Source organism: Numida meleagris, chromosome 5 (assembly GCF_002078875.1).
Source record: "Numida meleagris isolate 19003 breed g44 Domestic line chromosome 5, NumMel1.0, whole genome shotgun sequence".
NCBI lineage: Eukaryota > Metazoa > Chordata > Aves > Galliformes > Numididae > Numida > Numida meleagris.
Window position 1 is genome coordinate 24,736,282 of NC_034413.1, and position 27,397 is coordinate 24,763,678.

Sequence of the window (27,397 nt, forward strand, 5' to 3'; positions counted from 1 at the left end):
CAGAAGGGAATTAACCTAACAGGTTTGAACATGAGGCTTACTTTGGTGTGTCTACGTTGACCATTTTGACTTTAATACATTAAAACAAAACAAAAACTTGCTCTGAATTTTAGAAAGCTCAGAAACATTTAGCCAATAGATAATGGCTTTATTGTTCTTATATCTAGAATAAATACTGTAGAATGTTAAGGCTGGATCACTTCTGTTTAAAAATGGCAACTTGAGTATGGCTATTTGGGTTGTGTGTGTATGAAAAGATACATAAAACCTGTAATAATCCTGATATATCCGTCTTAATGCCTGGTTTAGGCGCAAACCCATATCTCATTCTGAAATTGAGCTTGGCTGAAGCTGTTTTATTTTGATGCTGGAAAGTTGTACGATGCCCATATTGCTGCGTGCTTTAAGCTAGAGAAAACTGTACACTGTTCAGATCTTCTTTCCATTTCTTACTTTGTAGTCAAAAACTATTTGTGTTACCAAGTGACTTGTCTGGAGTGGTTTTGTGAAGTTCCCTTTCTTAGTACTGATGAAAGTGGCATCTGGTGGCATAGATCAGTTACAAATGTAGTAGGCTAAATAGCGGTAGTGAGTTCTGCAAGTGTGAAAGCTTTTGCAGGAACAGAAGTTCTAATGTTTGCTTGTAGGTACAGGCTAATTATACTCAAACAGTTTGAGTACAGGAGGCCTCATGGACTTCTAAATATTCCTTGCTTTATTATAACTTAAAGGTCAATAGTTTTGTATTTTTTCTCAGTGACTCTTACTGCTGGATTAAAAAAGTTGTTCCCTGGCTTTTCAGTATCTACCTCTAGAGTGTTTTGAATTTGGTCACCTGGAACTTGGCAATGTGACTGCAACCTGCTTGCAAGTATTTCAGAAAGTTCCCATAAGAACAAGTCATGACGTAGATCTTATTCTTACAATTTCTTCATTATTATTAAGCATGAACAATTATTACAGAAATACTCAGATACTTGTTGTAGTATCGTTGTTAATTATTTATAGTTGAGCTCAGCTTCTTTTACTGGAGATGCCTTACGGAAATGCCAGTCACCTTCAGATCTTCACCCCTGCCCACGTGTCACAACTAACTGGCTTAAATTTGTATCTTGTCCAAGTACTGTATGGACTGCATATCATTCCAGTTTATGATAGCTGTATCTCTGAACATAGGATGACATTGCAACCTCAAGTGCTTAGCTATACAGCTTGTAATATTAGCAGGTAAAAATTCAGATGATTTCTAAAGCAGAAATTAAAAGGAGGAAGTGGAGAGGGAGTTGGTTTGAAGGTACAGCTTTGTGGGCAGTTGTGAGATTTCCAGTTAACAGCAGAGTACACAATTTTATTCACAATGTGCAGGAGCTGAATTGGTACCAATTAGCCCATTGCTCTGTTTAATCAATGGCTCACATCTAAACTAAAGCTCTATGGTTTTGGGTTGCGTGATCCAAGCTTTAGATTTTTATAATTTTCAAATCACAGTGGTTTTGAAATACTTAAAAAAAAATAAAAATTGTGATATGCTGATTTGAGAAATAAAGCAGCTTAAGTTACAGAGATGGTCGTTGCCTATTGGCTTTCTCATAATGTTTTCAAAGATACTTGCTTGACAGAATTTATTCCTACTGTGTGTGTTGGTAGCTCAGTGAAGAACAGCAGTAATAGAGGTATCTTTAGGCCAAATCTTTGTATGTGTAGTTTTAAAAGCAGGAGTTGTACCTGGTCTTTAATAGCATTGGTGCAGCAGCATGACAAATGCAAGGTAGCACTGGCAGAGCTGGCATTTTATTGCATTTGCTTCAGCAGCAGCACAGGATTGCTGTGTAGGGGAAGGGGGCTAGTAGGATGACTCTCCTTTCAAAATCTGCAGTGTTATGAGAGCTTCCTTGACCACATCTGCGTTGCTGTGACTGCAGAGCTGTTCAAGTGTTTCTTTAATCTTGTTTTCTTCTATTTCTTGTCTCAGATCGCCTGAATGGGAGATCAAATGCTAACTTATAGTGATGTGCCATTGCATAGTGATTCCCAGAAACTATTGCAATACATGCATTTGGAGTATTTGCTTTTTAAAATGAGCTGCTTTAGCATATAATTATTCACTTGAAAGGGACATTCAAAGATGATCAAGTCCAATTGCCTGACCACTTCAAGGCTAACCAAAAGTTAAGGCATACTATTACTTAGGGCATTGTCAAAATGATTCTTTAACACAGACAGGCACAGGGCATCAGCCACCTTACTAGGAAGGTGTTTGACCACCTTCACGGAAAACAGATTTTCCTAATATTAATTGAATATGTTCCTCTCAATAGGTGTCCTTTTACCCTTTGAAAGTATTGGACTTGCTAAGAATTTCTCTTCAGTTTGTCTTCCAAGAACTAGTTAAACAGCAGAAAAGTATTTTGAAAATGAAATACAGGATACGCTTTAGGGTTGGGTTTTTTTTTGCCAAATATTGGGCAATGCTAGGACTTCAAATGCAGCTCATCTTGTGGAAGATCTTTGCCTAAGCGCAGTCATTGCTTTCAGTTTCCATAACTTATGCATAGGGACATAGTGAGTTGTGGCAAGAGATCTTTAGACTCTTGGTTTCAAGATGATTGTTTTCAGTTGACACCATGCTTCCAGGATCAGTCTCATCTTGCTTGGAAACCTTTTAAATCTTCCCTGACCACGGATAGAGAGAAACTGAAATCATATCCTTCATTTGTTTTACCAAAATTTGCTATACGTTTAATCTAGTACTGATATAAAGCTGCTGTTTTATCTCAGCCTCTGGTTTGCCTGCAGTTTTGGCAGAATAAATGTAGGTTGGCCTGTGGAAAGTGATGCAAACTCCATCATTCTTTGAACACCAAAATGCTATGGTATAGGCAGAGTCTGAGACTGCCAGATATTGGTGCCTGATGAATTTATTCTGAGGCTCTGTTTTTGCTTATTCGGGACTTGAATATGCCATTAGCAGTGGAATAAAGCTTTTTTTATTAGCTTAACTAATAGTTAATCAGTTTGTCATGAAATAAAACCACATGAGTGGGATTTTTAGTGATCAGTAAAGAATGAACCTCTTTATCCTTTACTGTTCACTGATTGCAACATCACAAGGACAGTAATTTCAGAAATGGCAAGTACTTATTTTCATCACAAACATCCATCCTTGCATCACGAGTACTTAAAATGAAGTTACCTGAATTAAGAAGACTGCACAAAAGATCCATTGAATTATATTTCACCTCAGCACTTGTGTTATCATCTTGTAGAAGTTTGTGTAAGCTTTGTACTAGCTGCAATTCCTTAAAAGATTCTTCAAGGGTTTCTGAAAAAGAGGTAATGAAGTACCTGAGCTGTTATGGAAAAAGAAGATGATAGAATGTGAAGATGCTTGCTTTTTCTTAAAAATGAAATTCCTTACTGGCTTCATTTAAAAGCAGTTATATAAACAAGGATGTCTTTAGCATATTCTATGTAACGAGAAATTTGTGTATGATCTGTAGAATTTTTTTTGTTGGCATCATTCTGGAAGATGGAAACTTTACACTATAGATGCTATAAGATAACATCGTAATATATTAAATTTGTGTTGTCCATGCGAGTCTGAGATGCTTAGTGATAGACTAAGCATTAAAGTGGACTCTTAACTGTCTTGCTTTTCTTGTTGGTATAGAAAATGCCAAAGTTAGTTGGCCTTAAGTTTCTTCTGATACATGTAGATTTGTGTTTTTTTCTCATAAACTGAGACCAATTTTTCAAATATGATCAATCATACAGGATAAACCTGAAAAGATACTGTACTCAGTCTCTAAAAATTTAGCTTGTTAACAGTAGTTACAGCATTTATAGTTTTATAATTTTTCATTTTCAGATTCTGCAAAGCCTTTTTGTCTGTGCTTTTCCTGTACTCCTGCATTCAGATGACTGTCTTAGGAAGATTTTCATCCTTTTGTAGTCTTCAGTCATCATTCAAGTCCATAACTAGCCCCTGTGTAACTGTCTTCATTTACACCTTTTCTCATTGTTTTCTGTATTCTTCATTTCTTTCTGTAGGGTTTTTAACATGGTATGATAATCAATAGATTGTGCCTGTCCAGATAACCTGATTATTTGACTGTTTGGATCTATCTTAAGAGAAAAAGAAAAAAAAAATTGATAATTCCTGAATTCTGTTCTTTCTGTCATTTTCTAGGCGGATAACCTCCTTTATCTGATGAGCTAACTCTAGACATTCATACTTTTACTTGCAAGTAAAATTTAAAGCATGAATGTTGCTTAATAATATGAGGATTCTGCACAGATTAATACTTTTAGGAGAAAAATACCTAAATCAATAGCAGATGCTATTGCCAGGGCGTTCAGAGCCTCGTTCTGCATGGCAGCGTGTTCACTCCTTGTCATGGAAACTAGGTGCTTCACTCCTTGTGCCTCCTGCACTGCTTTGACCACTTCCTGTTAGAGCAAAGGTGAAAGGACACAGATGGAAACTGGAGCCATGAATAGGGTAGAATAGAAAGGGAAGTAAAATTGCACTCTTCAGTCTCCAAATACATGGAAATGATCTCCCTGCTGCAGTACAAGCTGATGGTATTTAAAGTGAATGTATCATAAGATTAGAGAATTCTTCGGCACTAGTTGTGCATGTCTGTTTAAGGCTGTTCTAATTGACTTGAAATGCTGGTACTTATAAGTATGTAGAGAGGATGTGTGTGCATAGGTATCTTTGCATGGTCTCAAAGAGTTTCATTTTCAATCTATTACTTTTTTTTTGTTCAGGTTTCGTTCAGTTTAGTTTTACTCTCAAAGCCTATGTGGATAGTCTCTACTTGTTTTTTCTTTTTTTTTTTCCCACAGCTTCAAAGTAAAGCACAGTTGGATGTCTGTGCATAATACCATGATTTACAAGAAAGAGAAGCTTGTTCTAATTTGCCAGCAGATACAACTCACACTGGATTCATCCATCAATAGGTAGATAAGTAAGCTCTCTGGAACTTGTGAAAGATTGACATGCAGGACAGAGCTATCTTTACCATTTGAATAGATATTTGAAACTAATTGGTTCATGGAAATAGAAAAGCTTCACCAACTTCCATTTGTCAAGCCTTAATTTGAGCAGGGTAGAAGTCAGTAAGTGACAGTCATTACCATGTTGCTTGTTTGTGTGATTTCTAACTATGCAGTGCATCCCTTTTTTGCTTCTGTCTTTCCAGTTGGTACTGATGCCGACTAGAGATATTTTTAACAAAAAAAAATTATGTTTTTTAATTATATAGCTGTATGTACCATTTAACATTTTACCTTTAGCTATATGGACAAGCTTTAAAAAATTTAAGAACGACAAGGTCAAAACATATGAGACCAATAACTCATACTTGGGATCTGTTGTGACGCAAGATTGATGCTAGGAGCCGATTTGCTTCTCCAGAAACGTCGGTGTGGTCATTGACATCGCACCACTGCACCAGTCGGTTGAGCAGCATGGGGTCTTGGCCCAAGATTTCAGCTGCATCAGCTGAAGAGAAAAGCACCAGCAGCAGACATTTAAAATCTCAGTTTAGTCACACAAATACGACTGTAAAATTAACAAAGGATACTGAGCTCCATCTTGTGGTCTAAGCTGTAACTATAGCAGCTTGAATGATCTTGGGCATCTTTGCCTGTGGAATGTTAGTCGTTTCAGGACACTTCTTGGAGGTAAAAAGACAACTCAAGTTGTTCTTGTAAAGCTAACCTTTTCGTAGGCTACTGAAGCAGGGCTTAAAATGAATAATTTCAGATCTTTAAAGCAAATCTTATGTTGCTGTATTGAAAACTTCATGTGAGGGCTGTCCCTTTCCCTTTTTTAGCATTTATCCCTTTATATATCATTTATTTATCCCTTTATGTAGCATTTGCTCTTTAAGCCATGTGTGAATGTCAGCATAAGCTCTTTGGAACCTATTCTTGCCATTTCATTGTTCTTAGTAGTGGTAATAATTACTGTTGGTATCGTATGGAAAATCCAAGGCTTAGTACAGCATTACAGCAGTCTGTAATTACACTCAAGTCAAAAATATGTTGAACTGTGTATTAGATGTCACTAAAATTTGCCGTAAGTTGGGAGGAACTTTATTAATATACTTTTCCCTGTGATTCAGCAATGGTATCTCAGGACTTCCCTGAAGTATTAATCTGTATGATTGACGCTTGGAAAAAACTACTGGGTAAGCTTTTATAAGTGAAATGGATGAGATACTGTGGTTGAAGACTTGTGCCAATAAAGGAAACTAAACCCCAAGCTCTTCAAATTCAGTAGAAAAAGTTGAAAATGCTATTTCAGTATTGCATCAGTCTAATGTGGTTCCACTTGAGTCTTGCTGTAGTTTAATACACATCTTTCAAGTGCTATGGCTCAAAAGGGACTAAGTGGGGAAAAATGATTTCTGAAGAAAAGGAAAATGTAGATGTAAGGGTAGAATAGTAAGAAAAGAATTGTAATGTATGTAGGTTGCTCTGAAGTAGTGCCTCCCATTTATTTCTATGGAAACTACAACAGATACAAAGAGCAGAATAACAGTGTTGGCTAGAGAAATTTCTCTGCTACAAAACACTATTTTCTAATGTAGTCACCACCATTAGCTATGCATTTTCACTAGAGATGAACAAGATCCTGTCGGCTGTACTTGTAACAATCTGCATCAGCAGAGGTGACCTGCCGTCGTCACTGCTGAAATGCACTGCTCACTGCCTCATTGTGCTAGCATCTGCTGTTTGGACTCCATAAATGTTGAGCAAGCATTGATGAATGTCAGTGGGTACCATTTTTTCCTGCATGGAGGAATTCAATTACACGCCTTTGTTTCATCTGTGCTTCCATGTCAGATTCTTTTATGTCAGACTGCCCCTTTCCTGCCAGCTGTCACAAGGCAACAATATGTAACGCAGTACTGGTGGTAAGGTTCAACTTCTACTGCCATACCACTAACATCTGCCTCTGATGTCATGGGCCAACATAATTAAAACAAACAAAAACAACCCAACAAGGCATTATTTTCGAAGCAGCTCTCATGCATAAGTTAAGTTGTACTTTTGTAGGAATTGAGTGATCACTCATTTGGGTTTGAGAACAGAATAGTTTTTGTAAACTGCCAAACCACTACTTTACTATGTTCCAGTTGCTCATGAACTGAAGGTATAAATATAAGGCATTTCTAACTGGTTACTGGAAGTAGGAACTGAGAGGCAAGACTAGCCATAGGACCGATGCTCACATTTGATGTATTCTATTTTCAAGAACACATTGTGGTTATAGATTATGGTTCAAATTTAAGAGTCTGAGGTTATTGCTTGTAATTGAGGGGTTTTATATTTGACTTCGTTTTGGTCATTCTGAGGTTTCCCCATTCCCCCTGTGTTTGTTTTGAGGTAAGTGGCATATTGTATGGTAAACTCCTGTAATAGAAAGGCTTTGTTTCTAGGTCAGATGTAACATGTTAGTCTGAGGAGATCGTAGTAATCCAGTTTAGTTGAGAAAGCTGACAAAGGTAAGAGGGTGGCAAAGGAAACTGGTTTAAGAGGTTTGTTCAAAGAAGGGGTCTTGACCCAGTTTGTCAGGGATTTCCTGATGTCTACCAGAGATGGATCTCTTTGAGACAAAAACCAATTAGTCATCGTTAACAGGAACAGAAGGACCTCTTAGCTTGCAAAATGCCAAATTTCAGTAAATTGTGCTTATAACTGAACTTTAATTTGAGCTGTTAGTCCTTTGAACATGTAGTGAAGTGTACAAATTCTTCTGTAGCTCTGAAGCAAAGATTATTGCTGTGTTCTTTTTAGTGTAACAAAGCTGGCACATTTAAGTGCATTTTTCTATGCGTTTTTCTATAGTTGGAAAGAAACCTCCCTTTTTTATTCTGTTTTGTAGGCCTCAGCATGCCCAATGATTGTCAGAGTAATTAATTTACCTTAGATAAGGCAATTAACTAATTTAGCGTGGACTTGTTAGTAGATGCGTATTCATAAGAGTCTCAGACTGAGTTAATTAAGGGCAATGTTAGCTCTTGGGTAAACAAAATAGAAAGTAATTAAAGGTGGGAGGAGTGCATGCTCATAGGCATAAAAGGGTAAGCAGTGAATAATCTTCTGTATCTTTTTTCTACTCAGTGTTGTGATATCTGTACTGTTTCAGATTCAGAATTTTTGTGCCAAATTTTGATTTCTTATTAGGGCTTGTAAATAGTGTTAAGCTTAAAAAAATAAATAATATAGTGTTTAATAACGTAGATGTACATTATTTTAATGACTCAATTTAAAAAGATAAATGGTCTCCCCTCTCACAATCAAGATATAACTTCAGAAATGACGTTTTAATGACTTCCTTCAAAACCTGAGAGGAGGCTGAGCTCCTGTATATTTTGCATATATGTTGAAATCTAAGTGGAAGCAGCTTTTTAAAAGGGCTGGAATCAGCGCAAACTAATGAGTGCTAGATCTAATCTTGATAACTAAATTGATTAGTGTTCTAGAGCAGCTGCTCTGCTGACATCAGGCAACTATTGTACTCTTATTACAAAAAGCTGCAGCAACTTGTTTTTATATATGAGTATGTTCTGCTAAGAAATGGAATAAATCTAAAGGTTAGGAGATTGTAGTAATCTTAACGTAATTGTGAGGTTTAGTGCCTAAATTGTGCACTTTGCATATAGTTACATTTTTGAGAAGCATTCAGTGAATGTTGTTGCCTTTGCATGCTCATCTCAGTGTAAAGCAAAATGATGTGAAGTGCAAGCAGATAATCCCATACTTTCAACACTGGAGCCTTACCAAGACTAACCTGGGAATATATATAGAGGGAGACTGGGTTACTGGTGGTAGAAACTCATTTCTCCTAACCTCAACTCCTTTATATTGTCCAATTCTTCTATTCATTTGCTTCTCAGTCGTCATAAATCTTTTTCCATTGTACTCATGCTTTGTTGATGTATCTTCAGTAGAAAACGTTTTCCTTGAGGCCTTTTGTATTTCTCACTGAGTACTACAGATTGTTGTATTTGATATGTTCCACATTTATTGAGGTTGGCTGAGTGGTGTGGGAAGGCTTTTGCAGCCCTGCACAATGGTTTCTGTGGGAACCTCACCAGAGGCAGTGGAATTACGTTAACTGGATGCTGAGCCTGTCCTTTTCCCTGCACATGCCCTTCTGCGACAAGGAAAGGAGAAGAATGTATAGCTGACATCAGTAAACATTAGTAGTTCCCTACCTTGGCCATCTGCTAACATTCGTAATGTTTCAAGAAGTTTAAACTGCACAGGAGGCATCTCTGACCGTAGGAGCGCCTGAATCCGTTCTGCCACACCTTTCTCCAGCATTTGAACCTTGTTGACAACTGGAAAATGGAATTGGTGAATAAAAAGGAATTAATGGGAAGTTCAGTAGTTACACAAACATCTGAAAATACAGTTATGACATAATATAATCATTGTTCTGAATCTAGCATTCCATTATGCTTTTTGCTGAAAGGTCCAACTTGGTAGAAAAGTTGGAGATAAGATCAGGGCGGACCAACTATTTAGGTCCATGTTCTGAGCTAAAAGCTTTCAAGAAATTGCTGTTAGAAGACTTTCGGTCTTTTATTCTCAACCCTGCCTAGAATACAGTAAATAACAGAGGATAAACAGTACTCTTATTTCTCTTTGTTTTTCTTGTCATAGATTATCTATCCACTCGCCTGCTCACGTGATTAAGGCTTTTCCTGTTCTTGCTTATCTTAACTGAACTGAGTGGCAGAAATTACTTGCACAACCTTATTTCCTGAGCATGATGCTTCTTTTATTTGAGCTTACTGGTCCTCTGTTTGTGCCTTTGTTTCTTTGCTTTCCTCTCTTAAATCTTTTCTTTGCTCCTTGTTAGTGCAGTAATCCCTGGTAATAATCAGAAGCTTGTCTGGAAAGAGTCCTAATGCTGCTTAACTGTGCTACCTAAGCTGCTTCCTCCAGAGCAATTTTCCTCCAATCTTATGCATGCCTTTCAGGAGGTGTAGGTGACAGTGAAATCAGGAAGATTTGTGTTCTATCTGTCCTTTCTGCTGGGCAAACTGAGAAGCAGACACTTAAATAACTTGTTCTTAGCAGCCTTTATTTTTCAGTGGTAAACTGATTCCAATTGCTAGAGCACAATGACATTTTTTAATAGTGTTAAGATCGCTATCTGAATTAACATAAGACTTTCCCTGTACACGTACACAAATGTTGATTTAAATTCATTTTTATTTTGTGATTTGCTTGGGTTTGTGCTTGGGCTTTTTTTTTTTTCCAGGTAGTAGATCGCATAGTTTTGAATGTGATGGAGTTTGTGTATTGCTGAAAGTGATGTAATCTTGTGGAGAAATGTCTGATAGCTTCAATGCTCTGATTTTTTTTTTTTTCAAGAGGTGATGAGGAGGAGTGGTCTGGCAATAGCATTTGAAGATTTAAGTGTTATGCACTGACTACATTACAGCTAATTTAATGCCCATTCTGTTTTGTTGGCTTGTCTTCTTTAAATACTTCTGTTTTTGTAACTGGTTGTTCATGCATACATAGAAATCATTAGTTGTGCCTACAGATTTCTTTTTTTTTTTTTCCACCAAATCTCACCAATTCTGTGAAAGAAACAATCTGAAAGATCAGAGAGAGTGTGTAGTAAGTATTGAGCAGAACGGATAACCAAGATGGACTCCTTACTGATCCATTGTTTTATAATTCAAAGTCCAGCTGAGGAGAATAGTAAGATCTAATGGTACTATATGTAGCAAGCAGCAATATAGAAGTGAATTTGTAGGTTGCATCTCTGTTTTTTGGGAGGTTTCGATCTTAGACTCTTTGCAAGATCAGTTGTGTTCATTTCTTTATTAAAACACTCCCAAGGAATACATGGGCTTAACATAAACACATGTATGCATATGTACATAGAGCCAGGCTGCTTATCATGTGAGATAGCCTGCATTCATGGTAGAAATCTCTGCATGCTTTTTTTTTTAGCATCAAATAGCAGTTGCACAGGCCTTTGTCTACTAATAGGGACAGTGGTAGGAAATCTCTTTACAGAGGACTATGCACAGAAGTAGTGAAGGGGTTATAGTGTAAAATATGTTTAGTATAATAAATATTATTATATATTATCATATATTATTATATGAATAGGTAGACATGGCTGGCTATTGTGATGCAGAGTGTAATAATACTAGAGGCCAAACTAAGCTACTTGGGAGTATATCAAAACCAGGTTGAAATAAATAGGTGAAGCTCTGAAGAGGTATCTGAGGGAAGAAACAAAGGTATATCATGATATGAAAGGTAGCAGTGAAAGTCAACTAGCAAGTAGTATGTTGTGGGGCTCTTATTTATTCAAAGCAATGACTATAGAAATGTCTACTAATCTAAGTATGCTGGCTAGTTTACGCACTAAAATTGGCAGACAACTCCATGCTTTTATTTTCAGAAAATGATGTTGGTGTCTTGTTCTTCTGAGAAGTACTCTGCAGCAGTATAAGAAGTGTGGTGCTGAGTGCTGTACTGTTAAGTCTCTAGTAAAATGTTTTTGGTCTGAATTGTACTTTGTTGTAGAAGCAGTAGATTTGAGATTAGAAGTAACACAAAATTTTCTGGTGGATTTATTGAAGATCATGAGAGTAGAGTTTTAAAACTCTTACACAGGCAAAATTTGCAATGAATATGGGCTTTATAGAAGAGGAAATTTTTAATAATAAATCTACCAGGTGTGGTGAGGTAACTTCACCCCATGTTATGTATTTTAAGCTGTAAGTGTTGTTACGCTTTTTTGTCTTAAACTACTGTATGCTTTTAATATGAAAACACTTTAGAAGCTGGCAATGAGATCAGACTGTATTATATTTAGATCCCTTGTATATCTGGAAAGTCCTGATGAATTATGTAAGATGTTACTGCAGGGGGCAAAAAACTCAATTGCCCCTCAAAACACATTGGACCAGAATTGGTGACTTGGGCAGAACTGCACAGATCTCCATTAAATGACCCAGCTTTACAAAGAATCACAGTAAATCGGTTGTCTTCAAACTCTGTACCTGGGATAGCAAGGTTTCGAAGTGCACTGAGTGCAGCATGTTGAACAGAGATGTCTTCACTCTCCACATGTTTCTCCAAAAGATCCAGAAGCTGATGTATGACTCCCACCTGTACCATTCGTACACAGTTGCCATCTAAAGAAAGAGGAGAAGCCAAGCACATGGGTGAGAGGAGATGAGAAGCAGTGATAGAAATTTAGTAATCTGAATTGAGAATTCAGGGAGACTTTGCCTGGGCTCTTCTAATGTTTTGAAAAGGTTGAGACGGAAGCTTTTGCATTAGTTTTTACAAGCTTCAACTCTTTAGAGAGAAAAGAGGACATAAGCTGCCTGTGAACTGATGCTGAGATGCACCCCCTAGTAAGACATGGCTTGAGAACACTTTCTAGAGCCAGTCGCTGTCAGATTAAAAGCCATATCTTTTCCAGTCAGTTTCTTCCTCCAGTACTGCTTTACTTTCTACTGTATATACATGGTGGAATTCTAGCATTTTCCATTTCTCTGCAAGATAGCTTTAATACTCCAGTTTTGCTATTCTACTGGTTTAAGAGAGTGTTGTGATACTAGCTATCTTATCCAGCAGTGGTTAGTCTGATTACTAGTTTTGTACTACTACTCCTTTTATTTGGTAAGATCATTAGATTTTTTTATCTGTTCTGAGAAACACACTTTCTGAAATAAGTCTTTGTTGTACTCTTGAAACTAGAAGAATCTCTTGATTTAGAGAGTACTTATCTGTTCAAAGCTGGTGAAAGAGTGGATTTGTACTTTCCAAAGAACAATGATTTTGCACAGTACGTGCTCCACAATACTTTGTGAGTACCTGTATGTCTGTATTGTCTCCTTTTCTTTGAGAACTCTTTCTGCAAAGATGACAGCCCTTTAGTTATCAGAAGTTCCTTAGCTCCCTTTGATAGGAAATGTGATTGTGTTCTCTTAAATAGCTGAAGGAAATTGTTACCCTCCACATCTTTCCTGAACAAAGTGTTTTGAAGATGCCATTTGGCAAATATTTTTCTGTATTTTATTATTCTGTGTAGTTAATTGCATTGCAAGTGAAGGATCTTCTTGACACCAGTCAACATTCTTTTATTGCTGTGTTCTTACTGTATGAATACTTTTTGTTAGGAGATGGCAAAAATTGTGTGTGCTATTCAGGAAGATCATGTTTTCATGTGGGGTGAAGAATTACCTATGGAGCTATGCAGTCTAAGTACGTATTTGGCCAGAAGTAGCTTTAGCTGATTCTTATGGTGCTAGCTGCATGCCTAAGATACGCAAAGTTCTCATTTTTTTGTGTATACTACTTAAATGGCCATATGTATTAGTTTTTAACACTGGTGCTGGTCTGAATGCTATTGCTACCCCAAAGTAGTAGAAGCTATTCCATGTTCTCTTTTGAACCAACACCGCTATTCTTTTAGCATTTTTACTGCTGTTGCATTTCAGTTAATGGCATGCTTTTCTCCCTGAATTTCCACGTATGTTAAATAAGAATCTAAAATATTTTGAGTATAAATAGATATTTTCATGAGTAAACTGTTAGTCAGAAATACTTCAAATTTTACTCATGCGAAAAAGATTTTTTATAACTGTTACATGCCTACATTCTGTGAAAGATGATGTTTTTACTTGTGATTCATTCTTCAAACGTGTTCTCTTGCCTGGCCCTAATTTTTGGAGGTTATAGTATAAGAGAAAAGTTTCCTAGCCCTCTTTAGGAATAAGTTCTCTGAAAATAGACTGTTTTAGGCTGACAGAATTCTGCAGGCAAAATGCTTTCACCTCCATGCAGACTAACCTTCACTGAACTTAATTTTTCTCCTCCCCCAACCTTTCAAACCAAAGAGTAGCAGAGCATCTTTTTCCAGTTTTAGTGAAGTCCAAATAGGAAGAACCCAGTAGTGACTGCCTTGCTTTGATTGTTGCGGAGCTCCAAACTGGTTCTCTCTCCTATGGATTTTTGCTTGGATAGCAGCAGAATTTAGTGGCTCATGGCTGAAATTGTTAGGAACAGCCACCTTCATAGCTGTGAAAGGTGTCATTTTTCACTGCCTTAGAAGTCATTTGATGCTGAGATCAGGTTTCCGTGGGATTTCTTTTCATAGATTAAAGCTGTGCATATACCAGTGGCACAAACTGGGATCTGAAAAGGATTATTCACTTTTTCCACAAGAAATAGCTAATGGGGTTGTGGGAGAGATTGAGGGGGAAGAGGGAGTGAGAAAAGCAAGCCATTCAGCTGAGTAAGTGGAAGAAAGCAGGTTTAAAGGCACAGAGGGCATTTCTGTGGCCTTCATAGCGACGCACAGTGGCTGATTCAGAGCTAAGTCAGAGACCACAAAGAAAGGAAGTGTAGGAAGGATGTCGGGGAGAGGTAGGGAGAGACATGTATGGTAGTCATGGCTTTTTTCTAAAGCTGACTATCTCGCTAACCATTCAGAGAGATCTGAGGGAATCCTTTATGATAATTAAATAGAGAAAGTTGAGTGGTATTGAAAAAGCTCCTTTTTGTTTGATCCCAGTTTGAACCTAGTAGAGCAACTGTCAGTGGCAGAGGAATGGACAGAAAACACGGTGGGTTTTTCCTCTGACTGATTCAGCACAGCATGCCTCCCAGGAGTCTCTTCATAAGAGTTTCTCCATTTCTCTATGCATGGTACTAAGGCTCACAGCTCTCTAAAATAGGAAAGCATGAAAGATAAAAATGACTTATCTTGAGATTGCTTTATTTCTTCCCCTGATGTGTTTGAGTAATCCTCTCTCACCTCCCCAAAAAGAGCTTAGAATCTAAAACATTAACTTGATTTTTTTTGTGTGCATTTCTAACAAATGTATTTGCTTTGAAACAGTTCCAGAGCCTCACCTCTATTAATATGTGATTTAGGCAAAACAAAGGATGAACGCTTGCACCCCTGATCACCCCATTTTTGACGATTATTCCATAGGTTATTTCAACAGTTTCTGTTTGAGTTTCTGTTACTTAAAAGTGTGCAAGACTCCAGTCTGCAGAAAAGCAAATTATTTTTTGAGATGTGCAACAATGAAATCTAATAGCATTGCTATTTCCTCTACTCACAGACAATGGCTTTTTAGGTGTGATGGGTAGAGAACAATCAACCTTACCATTATTTTTGTAAAACTAGCAATAACCAGTGTTCACGACTCTGTATCTGCATGTTTGGAGATGAGGTAGGTTCCGGCATTCTGAGAGCAAATGCCGCATCTCTTAGCTAGAAAAATTTCTGTATGGACTTTTCTGAGGCATAATAAATGGAAAATGTCAAGTACATCTTACGTCTCTGTTTGTAGATAGCCAGAGTGAATTGTTCCATCTGTCTTTGGAGGGATCCGGGTGAAAATCTGAAGCAATGACAACTTCAGCTATCAACAATGACAACAACCTTTAAAACCATTAATTGATGATTCTTTTGGGATTTAGGGGTGGGGTGCAGTGTAAGCATCCAGTTCTTGAAGTTTATATTCTAATCTGTATTGTCCAAAATCCAGTATAACAGGGACACCTAAACTTAGGTGCCGTTAGAGGTCTTTAGCCCTTTTGTAGTGTGCCTCAAATTACCTTAAAGATTTAAAGAAAAGTCTAGGTTAGCTATGCGTGTGGTCTGGAATGATTTTTTTTTTCTACTTCACAGATGCACAATCTGTATTACAAATAAATTCTTATATTACATTTGTTAATCCAAATGCTTGAAGTATATACATGGGTTTGAAGTAGTGAATGAGGAAAAAATAAGTGGCTCAAGGCCATGTAAATGTTTTTATCTGACAACTGGCTTTAAATTTAAAGCAATATATTAGGCCAGTTTTGAAAGTGAAGTGTTACAAGTTACATGTGGACTGACCAGCCTTGGTTATAGCTGCAATGGCCTGAAATTCTTCTACCTGCATTTGTTTTCTGCATGGGGGCAGTCACAGTGGCATTAGATGGCTTGAGGCAACACACGGGTAGTGCTTGAAAGGAAGCATGGGAACATGAGCATCCAACTGCTATAAATAAGAAAAAGGTGATGTCTGAGAATTCCACTGGGAATGGAATTTGTTGCAGATGTGGCCCTGTTAAGGAAATGGAAGCAAATGAGCAAATGGCATCTCCTATTCCAGTGGGATTTTGTGATGTTCTTTAATGTATCTGGACTGCATGGATGGGTTGTTTGTTTTTGTTTTACCTCCAAGAAGCAGAGAGACAATGAGATCTGATGTGGCCTTCACGATGCATGTATCTTCAGCTTGTGAACTGCCCTGGAGCCTCAGCAGGATGTCAGACAGGACCTCTTGCACACCTGCTTCCACCAGCTGAACTTTCAGAGCATCTGCAGGTATCAGAAAAGCAAACTAAGAGTTGGGTCATTGGGTCATTTCTGAAGTGTCTCAAACTAGGAAGCTAAATCCTTAAATTTAAGGGACTAATCCCTACTCTCTTTCCAGGTGTGGGGTTTTTTTTGTTTTGTTTTGTTTTTTGTTTTTTTTTGTGTGGTTGGTTGTTTTTTGTTTTAACAGACATCTTGGTGCTAGGATGACACCACAGGCAGAACGAGTAAATCTTCTGGGTTGATCTTTAACATTTGCTGTATTGCCAGTTATGAGTTATGAAATGTAAAATCTTCATCAGGTATCTAGATATCTTTGAATGCCTTATCATCATAGAATCATTGAATGGCTGGGGTTGGAAGGGACTTTAAAGCCCACTCAGTTCCAACCTCCTGCTGTGGGCTGGTTGCCCGCACCACTTACCAGATCAGGCTGCCCAGGGCCCCATCCAACCTGGTCTTAAACGCCTCCAGGGATGGGATACCCACAGCTTCTCTGATCCAGGGCCTCACCACACTCAGAGTGAAAAATCTCCTAATATCTAATCTAAATCTCCTCTCTTTTAGTTTAAAACTGTTACTCCTTGTCCTATCACTATCAGACTATGTTAAGATCTGTCAGTGAAAAGAATTTAGTTTGTTTTTCTGTTGCAAAGTCATATTCTCCCATGGTTCATATTTTATAGAGTGGAAATGACTACTCACTCCTGCATTTTTTTTAACAGTTAAGATAATAAACTTACAAGTCTTAATCTTGTGGTTTATTTCCATTGAAGGGGGGTTAGTGATTCCCGTTAGTCGGATCCCACAGCAAATTCAGATCTAAAGCTAAGCACTGGTATCCCTTTCTCTCCTCCTTCCACCAAGCCTATAGAAGCCTTACCATTTTCTGCAAGTGCTTGAAGGACCTCAAAGATGATTTCTAACCTCTCATGATTCTCTGTTCTTCTCAGCTGTTTCACCAGCTGTTCAGCAACCTTTGTCTTGCTTAGGGCTTCCTTAGCGGTATCTGTGCGTATGAAAAGGTCAGAATTATGAGTTTTTAAACGTTTGATAAAATGTTAAAAGTATCTTCATATAAATCAGAAGTGATAGAAATTACTTTGATTTTGAAAGCTTTTCTGTTTTATTTATAGATTTTTATGTCACTTTGGACAGCATGGAGACAGCAGAACTCTATCATCACTTCTTTACACTTTCTTTAATGCTGTTTTTGTTTAATTCCTGTAGCTATGATTTATAATAGCTGTAAAATTAATCCTAACTTAATTCTGCTTACTCTTATAAATCTATCTACAGTACGATTGTTTCATTTATCAAATTGGCACTTGCCACATGCCAGTTTGCTGTGGCAGTATATTTTCTTCCTTGATTAGGATCCTAGCAAGATTAGAATCATTTAACCTAACCTTCTGCAAGATACATGTTAACAAAGGTCAAACGTTTCCCAGCTCCTTGCTGTTAGACATACAACAAATTTGCATGGAATATGGAATTAAATAATATAATAGATCCAGAAAGGAAAGACCTGGCTGGAGGATGGTGTGACAGTGTAATACTGTACCCTCTTCTTTGCATCTCCCGCTATAGGTAGGAAGCAGTAGATTAAATTGTAGAGTCAGACCATATAGAAAGTGAGGTAACTTCTGTTTGGTCTTCCTCCTCCATCACTACTTTATGTAAGGTAGCACAGATTAAGTTGCTGTAGATGCCTTTTTTCTTGAAAATTGTGTAAATTTAAAGCTAAGCTGTTTCATTAAGGTTTATGCACTTAATTATTAAATAAAAGTAGTTTTTAATAGAGTATATTCTGTATATGAAGTGGTTGAAACGATGTCAATTTACAGTAGGTAAAGTTATGCTGTCTATACTTTTTTATGGGTCAAAAACTGTCTATTAAATCTTAATTATTTTGAGATAATCCAGCAGTTGTTGATACTCCAGGACAGAGTAGCTACTTTCCCAGCATGGATACTGTGACCAATTCCTGATAATGTATCTGTTGGGGTGAGAAAAAAACAGACAAACAAAAAAAACAGGCCAAACAATACAGAAACCCTTCCAGATCTGTGGGCATTCTGCACATACAGGGAAAGGTAGTGACACTGTGAAGATGGCATTTTTCTGTGAGATACAAAAGCATTTACTTACCAAGGTCTGCAAGACTGCGTAAGGCCAGTAGGTCAACATGGACAAGTGGTTCACTCTCTGCATGATCAGTCAATATTCGGACTAGTGATGGGATGACTCCTAACTTCACCAGCTCTTCCTGAAGGTCGCCTGGTAATAGCAAGCACAGAAGTTAGAGGTGGTTAAATAGAAACTAATTAAGTAAAGAGGATCCAACTGAGTTGCTTTGTAGCAAGATAATCCAGTTCATTCTTGCACTGCTAGATTTCATACGGCTTTCATGTCATGGGTTCAGGCTAATATATGTGGGTGGAAAATGCTGGTTCAGAACAGTTCTGCTAGGCCTCCTGGTTTTACTTGGACCTGAGTAGTTTTAAAAAAAAAAAAAAAAAAAAAGGTAAGGGCAATTGAATGAGTATACGGATTTGTAGCCCAACTTCTAGTATGAGTTCTGGTGGACTTGATAGCAATGTGTCACTTGGTAACTATCCTAAAATTGAGTGAGGAACATACATTGGCTTATTTCTCTCAGGGAGTTGGGCCCTGTGCTGTATTATCCCTTGGCTTCCTTCATCCTGAGGGGCAGGGACATACCTGCACTTTGTTAGTACCAATTATTTTTTGGACGGAAAAAAGCCTTTTGTGAAACAAGATGCTTTACCAATACCAGGGCTGTTTAAAAAATAGTACTGACAGATAAGTTGAAGTATTCTAGGAGAATAGTCCTCTTCAATATTTTTTTTCCAATTTTAATTGCTCTGAATCTTGGGAGTCATGAAATGCTTCAATTCTATGCATCTTCTGCTTTTCATTGGCTGAGAGAAGTCCTCAGACCAGTGCAAATCAGCGTAGCTCAAGGGAAGTCAATGAAGTACAGTAAAATGAAATTAATTTGTTCCTAGTTCTTATATACTAACAACACTTGTTTCTACTTCTAGAATTATTGAGAAAAATGGTTAACTGTTTTTGTAGTTTTAGTTGTGAATGAAAAAACAGAATTTACAGCACTTCTGAGAATGGCAAGAACTGAAATGCAGAGTTGATCAGTGATGGTCGCTTAACAGTGCAATGACGTTGCTTTCATAAAAGTGTCTTGCTGAGACTGAGGCTGCAGTTCAGATGGCAGCATGTATGACCAGCACCAGGAAAAGCAGCTGAGTGATATTGTAGGATTTATAATTAAATTAGGGAATTGCTGATCTAATTTTCAGAAGGGTAGTAGAGTCTATACCAGATACAGAATTGTTCCTGTCATGCTTGTATGTCTTAGCACCAGGACAGGAAGCATAGCCGTGGTTTTCTAGATAAAGCTACATGGTTCCACACTAGAAAGATAAGGGAAATTAGATTGAGGGAAATTGATAATACATACTGGCTGAGAACCTCCGTATTAGCTCCACTACGCAATAAATATTTTAGTCAGTCTAGGAATTAAAGATAAAAGAAAAAAGTCTAGAAAAATCTGTTGTGGCAATTAAGTGAAAAGAGTGTAAATGGTTAGATCAGCAGGCTAGTTGGTATTCTGGCTGCATGGAAACCTTTACATCACAGAGATTTTCTTTATTCAAAGAATGGTCTTTAATGAAGAAGTAGATACATCATTGCTAGTTCTTTTTAGTGTTTTGTTTTTTTTTCTGACACACTTTCTAAGAAATGCTTTGCCTTGTAAACACTCATTGTGTTGGGTGAAGTCAGTGACCTTCAGGATGTGGCCTCAAGGCAGTTCTACAAAGCTAATTAAGATACATATGAAGCTCTGCTACTCCTTGATTGAAGATCTGGAATATTCGGTTTCTGGTCTGACAAAGATGTATCAGCCTGGCAATATGTGAGCTGTGTGAGCTGTATAACAGGAGGTTGAAGTACATTGCATGCTCAGGTCTCATAAAAATTGTAGCCCGTCATTCATAATAATGTCTTGCAGATAGGAAAAATAGGGTTCTCTGAAATAGATACTTACGATTATCATAACAGATACGACCAATAGCCCTCCCAGCATGAAGCAGCATTTCTTGGTCTGTGCTTTCCAGAAAAGGTATCAAGGTCAGAACCAAATCTGCTTCAATACACGGTTTCTTCATTTCATCTGCATTGTTAAAGGAGAGGGACTGTGGTTTTTGCCAATAAAACAATTGCAATTGCAAGACCAATAACTGGTAACCATTAAACAAAACAGTGAAAAAGCATAGGTAACATGCTGTAATATGCCTTGTAGTAACATTGTATATGCTAAAATACAACATACCATTCTTAGCTATCTCTGAAAGCACCTGGGCTGCTTTTACTGCACATCGTGGATTGCTTTTCAGGATTTTTGCCAAAGTTAGGAAGATCCCACTTTCTTTGATCAGGCTGAAGGTTCTCTGCTCTGTAATGATAAGAGTGTTAACAATACTCGCTATAGATTTGCAACTATTTACATGTTGCTTGGTTTTGTAGAGTTATGAGAGGATATCTTTGGGATCCAGGGTTTTGATTTAGCAAGGTACTTAGTCTGTCCCAGTCTAAATATGTGGGAAAACTCATCTGCTTAAATTGCAGCAAGTGTATATCCAGCTGATTATTCTACTTCGTGCTGAATTGAAGTACGGGTGGCAAAGCAGAGGAAAACATTTTCATCTTCTCTAAGAAGATGCTTGCGTAAGACATGGGAAGTCGTGGATTAAGATACTATTCCTGATGCATGGCCTAGCCATTAATTTTGTAGGTATGCACAATATCTTTTATTAGACCAGCAATTAGAGCACTCAGTTCCCTTAGACTTTTGGCATCAAAATCATGGCTAATTGTCCTTAAAGCAGTTAATCACCACTCACCAGGGTATTCAAATAAATGCAAGTTTGTCATCTCTGGAAAATATGCAGTCCTTAAAGAAAGATTTTCTCATAAGGAGAATAAGAACTACTTTTTAAATTCCTTTCTAAATGGTGGAGGTCTTAGCCCAGACCCTAGGCAATAAAAATTAAATCGATTTTTTTTCCCCTGTTGTCAGTATCTGGGCGCGCCAGACAATTTACTGTCTGATGAATGAGATGACTGATGAACTTTCTTGATATAGGAATTAGAATCTTTCAGATACTGTAGGTGGCAACCTACCAAAGGACCCCATCTAATCTGCTTCTCTTTCAAAGCAGATATTTATTTCCTAGGTCAAACAGACTTTCATCTCTTTAGATATGGGAGAAGTTATATTATTGTAGAAAGTCTACAGGAAACAGTAATTAGTTGTATAAAACTGCAGTGCCAGCCATTTCTGTACATCTCATTATTTTGCTTTGACTGCTACACATACAATGTGACTATTGTGCAACCCAGACACACTGATGTAGTTTTGAGATGTAAGTCAGTCAATTAATTTGCTTTCAACCAGCCATCCCTGGGAGACCATTGAATAATGCACCTATCGATTTTTCTGTTTATAAAAAATAAAGGGTGCTTGAGTGAGGTTTTTTAGACATGTTTTCTTCTTAAATGGTTACATAAAGGAGTAGTATAATATGGAAAGGTCATGACAGCATAATTCCTTAATAATTATTTAGTAAAAAGTTAATAAACTTTCTTAGCAGAGCTAAGTCTTTTTAGGAATTCATACAAATACAGAAAAGGAGGTTGATGTCTGACTTAGTGTGTGAAAGTTGGCATGACTGTAACTGTCAAGCTATGTTATAGCCGTGGTATCTTATCTACTTTATTTGTTAGTAAATCAAATGCTATTTGGTACATGAAGATTTTCTCAGCATTTGTAATCTGTTTGTTTGTTGAATTTGGATGCTGTTCTTTTCTTGGCCTGGAATGCTGAGCATATCTGCAGGGATGCCTGTTTGCATAAAAAATATGCTGAATAATACTGCAAGCATTTGTCATAACTACAGATGTGGTCTTTTACTAATATACAAATAGTTTACACGTCTTGCTTAGAGGAATAAATCCTCAATAGTACAGAGCAGCCTGTGGATATCACTGAAGACCTTTTAATCTGGGCACAAATAAAATGATTTAGGAAGTCTGGTTAATGAGGAAAGACCGTGATAATTTGTGAAAGCCTGTGAAAATTCAAATCTCGTCATCTGAGATACCTCTGAAATGTTTAGAGACGCTATTGCTATATTTATTCTTCAGATTTTTATAACTTGCCTTCTGTGAGCTGAGAGGTGTTGATGTGTGCTATGTGAAGTGTGTTGCTGTACGGCGACTGGTGAAGTCCCTGTGCTCGGAAGAAGGGAGCACTGCTGCCATGTGAATGCTGACGGGTAAAGCAACTTTCTTCAGTGAAGGATGTAATAAATGGATTTCAATTAACAAGTAATTATCCCCTTGGCTGTTCCAATTCCTATCCTCTCAAATGCTGAGTTTGCCTCTGCAAATAAGATGTCTGAAATACCGAAGAGGTTTTTGGGCTGAGCAGGTTTGTCACATCTTTTTGTTCTGTTCTGTGCAACAGCATTAGTGAGCTGATGTTGTGTCAGAATGGAAGGCGTGATGAGATCAGAAAAGTGTAAAAAGTTGTTATACCGCTGGTTTTTCGTATTTGGATTCTTAGTAAGCTGATTATGAATGGATTCTTCAGTCAGAATGAAAGCACAGACAAAGTTTCCTCTGTCGTCTTTGCTGGAAAAAAGAAATCAAAAGTAATTTCTCTCCTGCCTATTTTATCTACAGTGTTTTTTACTTCTGATTTTCTGGAGCCTTTCTTTCCCTAGAAGTCTGAAAAAGGAGTAAACAGGTGTAGAAAAAATGAGACTGGTGTTATTAGTATGGTGATCAAATAGAATCAAATCTGTTTTACTCTAATTTATGGGATTTTTTTGTATATTTGAATAAGTCTTCTGCATAATGTTGCAGGAACATCATCCTTTGTGCTTGTTCAAATGAAAATTACTTCCAGAAGTCATTTTTTGGTCTTCAACATAATGATTACTGTGCAGTATAACTAGCTATAAACTGATGTATGTTCAGTAACAAATTCACTGCATTTTAAGTCTGTCACAGCTTTTTTGTATTACATAAATTATGGATTTTCTTTTCTAAGATGCCTGCTCTAATTCAGAGATTAAGTAATTGAAGTGATTGGAGCAATTTAATATTTTTCTTCCAAATCTATTAAAAAAATCATAGTAATTGCTATATACTCCTTGAAATGTGTTCTGGAGGTCAGTGTGTTCTGTACCTGTATCTGAGCTAAATGTTTCACAGTCATCAGTTTCTATTAAGCATATATTCTGATAGGATCACTGCAATTTTAATCCTAGGAGAGCTTGTTTTGTATTAAGTAGAACACTAAATTTGGAATTTCTTTGCAGCTTAAAGTGTTTTAGTGACTTTATTGGGTCACAGGTAGTTCTGAGAATAGACTGAGAGGAAGGAAAACAACAAAACATATTGGGGAGATCTATAGTTCCAGTGGTAATTGTTTGTGATACAGATTATCACAACAGACAAAAAGCTCTTATGGATGCATTCATATTGAGTAAACAGTTAAAGTGATCAGGAGTGATACTTAGCTATCTTCAGTAAGAGCCTGGAGAATCCCATTTAAACTTGTAATGATCTGTTCTTCAGCTTCGGCGTCATCTCCGCAGAGTTCAAGGTAGTCCAGATGATGACTCAGGGTTTCTAAACAGAACGGGATGGAAAACTGCTGAGCCAGTATTAAATATATATATAGAGAGAGAGTTAATTTCAGTGACTACGGATGACTATAAACTCATCTCCTGGATGTGCTCCTTAAATAACTCATTTCACTCAACGGCATGGGGACAAAGTTCTGGTTCCACTTCTCAGACAACGCATAGTTCTCATGCAGGCATGAGCTTACAGAGATTGTATCTGAAAAAATGAATTTATATATAATAACTGGCGCGGTTTCAGGCAGGAGGAGGGAGGGAGAACTTAAATCTGGCACTTCAAAATATTTTGTTATAATAATCATAGCTCTTGCAGTTCAACTAGCTATATATATTTCTCTGGTAGTGGTCAGCAGCAGACATTAAAACAATGCAAGAACTCCGTTTGTTACTGGCAACCTTGGGCTTTAAAAACATACTTACTACTTATATCAGTGTATTTAATACATTTTTATGAACTTCTATTTCATTCCATATAGTTGTGGAATTTTCTTCAAATAATTATCTGTTTCTATTGTGAAAGTGATCTTCTTTCTACCTGTTGGGCTTCACCAGATTACCTCTCACATCCAAAGGTAGCTTCAATGAGAGAGACCTTATTGGAAGGTTTGTAGAAATGGAAAGGCATTAAGAGCATCTCCTCTCCTCACCTTCATGCCACCTCCTTAAAAATGTTTAGAGAGAGAAGTTGAACAACTGTCATAGTTTCTCTCCTGCTTTATTGTATTTGAGTAGTTTTTGTGCTTTACTATACGATTTCCTTGGGCAGAGATCAGACTTCTGTACTTCAAATTCCCACATTCCTTGTGTTTTTGTAAATTCACACCACTCTTGCTGCTTTCCAACTTAGTAATTCTGCAATTGATTTAAATGGCATTCTGCACATCACAGTTAATGATTTGACAATTCATTTTTTAATTCCTTGTGAATTCTAGGGCATCCAGTCCTAACAACTTGCTAGCGTTTAGTGATTTGTTCTACATCAGTCTTCTGCCCTTTCAGTCTGAAGATTTCTCTAAATAGTCCCTGGAAATAAAAGGATCTTGAAATGCTGAAATTAATGTAAAAATTATGCTGGAAAACTAGTAGCTGAAGCAGTTAGCTTATTGTAGAATATAATGCAAAATGTTATCAAAACTATAGTTGGATGCTCCAAAAGTAATGCCTCCTATTTTTCTCCATGCAAATTCAGATACAAAGAGTGCAATAACACTATTTGATAGAGCAAATTCTCTAATTGTACAAAACACTATTTTTTAACACAGTCACAACCCTTAACTATGCATGTTCACTTGCCATGAATGAAAGCCTGCGTCCCGTACTTGTGTTTAAAAAAAAATAAATAAAAATCTGCACCACTGGAGGTGACCCACTGCCAGCACTCCTGAAATGCACCACCCACTGCCTCACTGTGCTCACATCCACTGTTTGGTCTCCAGAAATGTTCAGCAAGTGTCATAAATGTCAGTGGGTGCAATTTTCTCCACATGGAGGAATTCAGTCCCACACATTTGCTTCATCCGCACTTCCATGTCAGACGCCACTCTGTCAGACTGCCCCTCTACTGCCATCTGTCACATGGCAACAACACGTAATGAAATACTGGGAGGAAGGTTCAACATCTCTCCAACATCTACCTTTGATGTCGTGGGCCAACATCATAAAATAGGAGACATTACTTTTGAAGCAGCTTTAATAAAATAGCGCTTCACAAACCATTTCATTGAAAAAGATGTATTGTGAGTCTTGGCTTGGAAATCCTTCACTATGTGTGCAAGATGAATAATTCATCTTTTTTTTTTTTTTTGGATATTTGATAGGTTCACTGTTTTCTGTCTCCTCAACGTGCCTATTAATTAATGCAAGACTTTTTGTTTTGTTCTTAATTAAAATGTGTGAATTTAACATAGGCAGAATGCACTTATTCTGAGGAGCCAGAACTGTCTTGAGCTGTTTAAAAAAAAAAAAAAAAAGAGGAGAAATTAAAGGGAAGGGAATTGGAACATTGTTAAATGTTGTTATCCTTTGAAAAGTACAATTCTTTTGGCTTAATTAAAAGCAATTGTTTCTGAACAACAGTTTTAGTTTTCTGTGCTTTAAAGATGCCATCTTCAGGAAAAAGGACTGCATTCATCAGGTTAAAAATCTATGTGGGGAAGATATTTTGTAGTTGTTATTCTGAGTAAGAAGCTGAGGCTGTAGGTATTGATGTCTGTTGGAAGGGTGCTGTAGTTGAAAGTAGCAATCTTTCTTTGTCTTTTCTTGGCCTTTTCAAAGTTGTGTGCAAAAGGCAACCCAGCCATAACATTGATAGGAGATCAATATTTTTTAAAAAATGTCTCTGGGTTTGTTGCCTTTTTATTGACACAATGGACTTAAAAACACTTAGAATTTATATCTGTACAACAAGGAAATTTCATTTGATCTGCTTGAAAAATTAACGTTAATCGCTGGTTTCAGTTTCAGTCAGGTTCTGCTGCTACAATTTGCTGAATATAAGTTTTTTGTACGAATGAAGTACATATTGAATGCAGTTTTCTTACAAAATAAAGTAATACCTGAGCAACCTGACAGTTGAGTCAGCTTTCATGTTAATCGGGATCTATTGAGTAGGAAGCTACAACTGCTGATAGTGCAGCATGAAATAAACTCAGAGCCTGTGACAATAAATGATGTACTAAATGGTATGAGTTGCTCCTTTTCAAGACACAGAATTCATTAGCATGAGGTAATGCATTTAATTTCTAGTGCTCGTCCAATTAGAGCAATAATAATATTTTCAACTAAATTTTGAATGGAGTTATGAGATTTGGTTGACTTTTCTTTTTTCTAAATATCTTAAGTGAGAGGTTGTTTTATGAATACCAGGGGACAGTCTGTGTTACTGGTCACTCATTAGGTTGGAGTAATGGTAATTAGAAATCCAGGTTGTTTGTTATTCCTTCAGAGAAGAGATCAATAGAGCAACACCATGTGCATGATGACAAAGTCCTTGAAAAATAACCCATCCGTTTTGTCTATTGTGTTGTGAAATCAGTACCATAAGCAGCAGAATCAGCCTGCTGACTAAAAATCTGTTTTTATAGAAGTCTTGCAGAAGGCCATATTTAACTGTAACAGTTTTAAGTAATAAGCCCTCTTCCCACACGCTCAGAATTTTCTCATGTTGTATGTTATTTATCAAAACTTGTTTAATCAACATGAGGAGGATTCCTCTTTGCTCATTGCCTTTAAGTTCATGCTTCTGAAAGCGGAA

The 27,397-nt window shown here is 37.2% G+C and overlaps 2 protein-coding genes across 2 annotated transcripts in view; one reads left to right on the top strand and one right to left on the bottom strand.

Annotated features, from left to right (window-relative positions):
* Nucleotides 1,838–25,549, bottom strand: LOC110399372 (rap1 GTPase-GDP dissociation stimulator 1-like). Its single transcript, XM_021397971.1, has 10 exons — nucleotides 20,478–25,549; nucleotides 18,539–18,667; nucleotides 17,271–17,396; nucleotides 16,247–16,390; nucleotides 12,060–12,194; nucleotides 9,237–9,362; nucleotides 5,370–5,509; nucleotides 4,323–4,449; nucleotides 3,194–3,322; nucleotides 1,838–1,977 (listed from the first exon to the last, which is right to left on the bottom strand). Exons 1-10 carry the CDS (start codon nucleotides 20,758–20,760, stop codon nucleotides 1,844–1,846), a joined length of 1,473 nt encoding a protein of 490 aa, XP_021253646.1. The 5' UTR covers nucleotides 20,761–25,549; the 3' UTR covers nucleotides 1,838–1,843.
* SH2D4B (SH2 domain containing 4B) overlaps nucleotides 4,443–27,397 on the top strand; it is a 127,853-nt gene continuing 104,898 nt past the window's right edge. The window contains exon 1 of the mRNA XM_021397968.1: nucleotides 4,443–4,965. The gene's annotated coding sequence lies outside the window, so the exon portion shown is untranslated. The remainder of the gene's footprint in view (nucleotides 4,966–27,397) is intronic.

Excerpts from the sequence above, each read along its gene's own strand:
- LOC110399372 (XM_021397971.1), bottom strand. The coding sequence starts at position 20,760 with ATGTTGTATTTTAGCATATACAATGTTACTACAAGGCATATTACAGCA. Across the intron at positions 9,363-12,059 it reads TCGAAACCTTGCTATCCCAG|TTGTCAACAAGGTTCAAATG; the intron begins GTACAGAGTTTG and ends TCCATTTTCCAG. Across the intron at positions 4,450-5,369 it reads TGCGTCACAACAGATCCCAA|GAAGTGGTCAAAGCAGTGCA; the intron begins GTATGAGTTATT and ends TTGCTCTAACAG.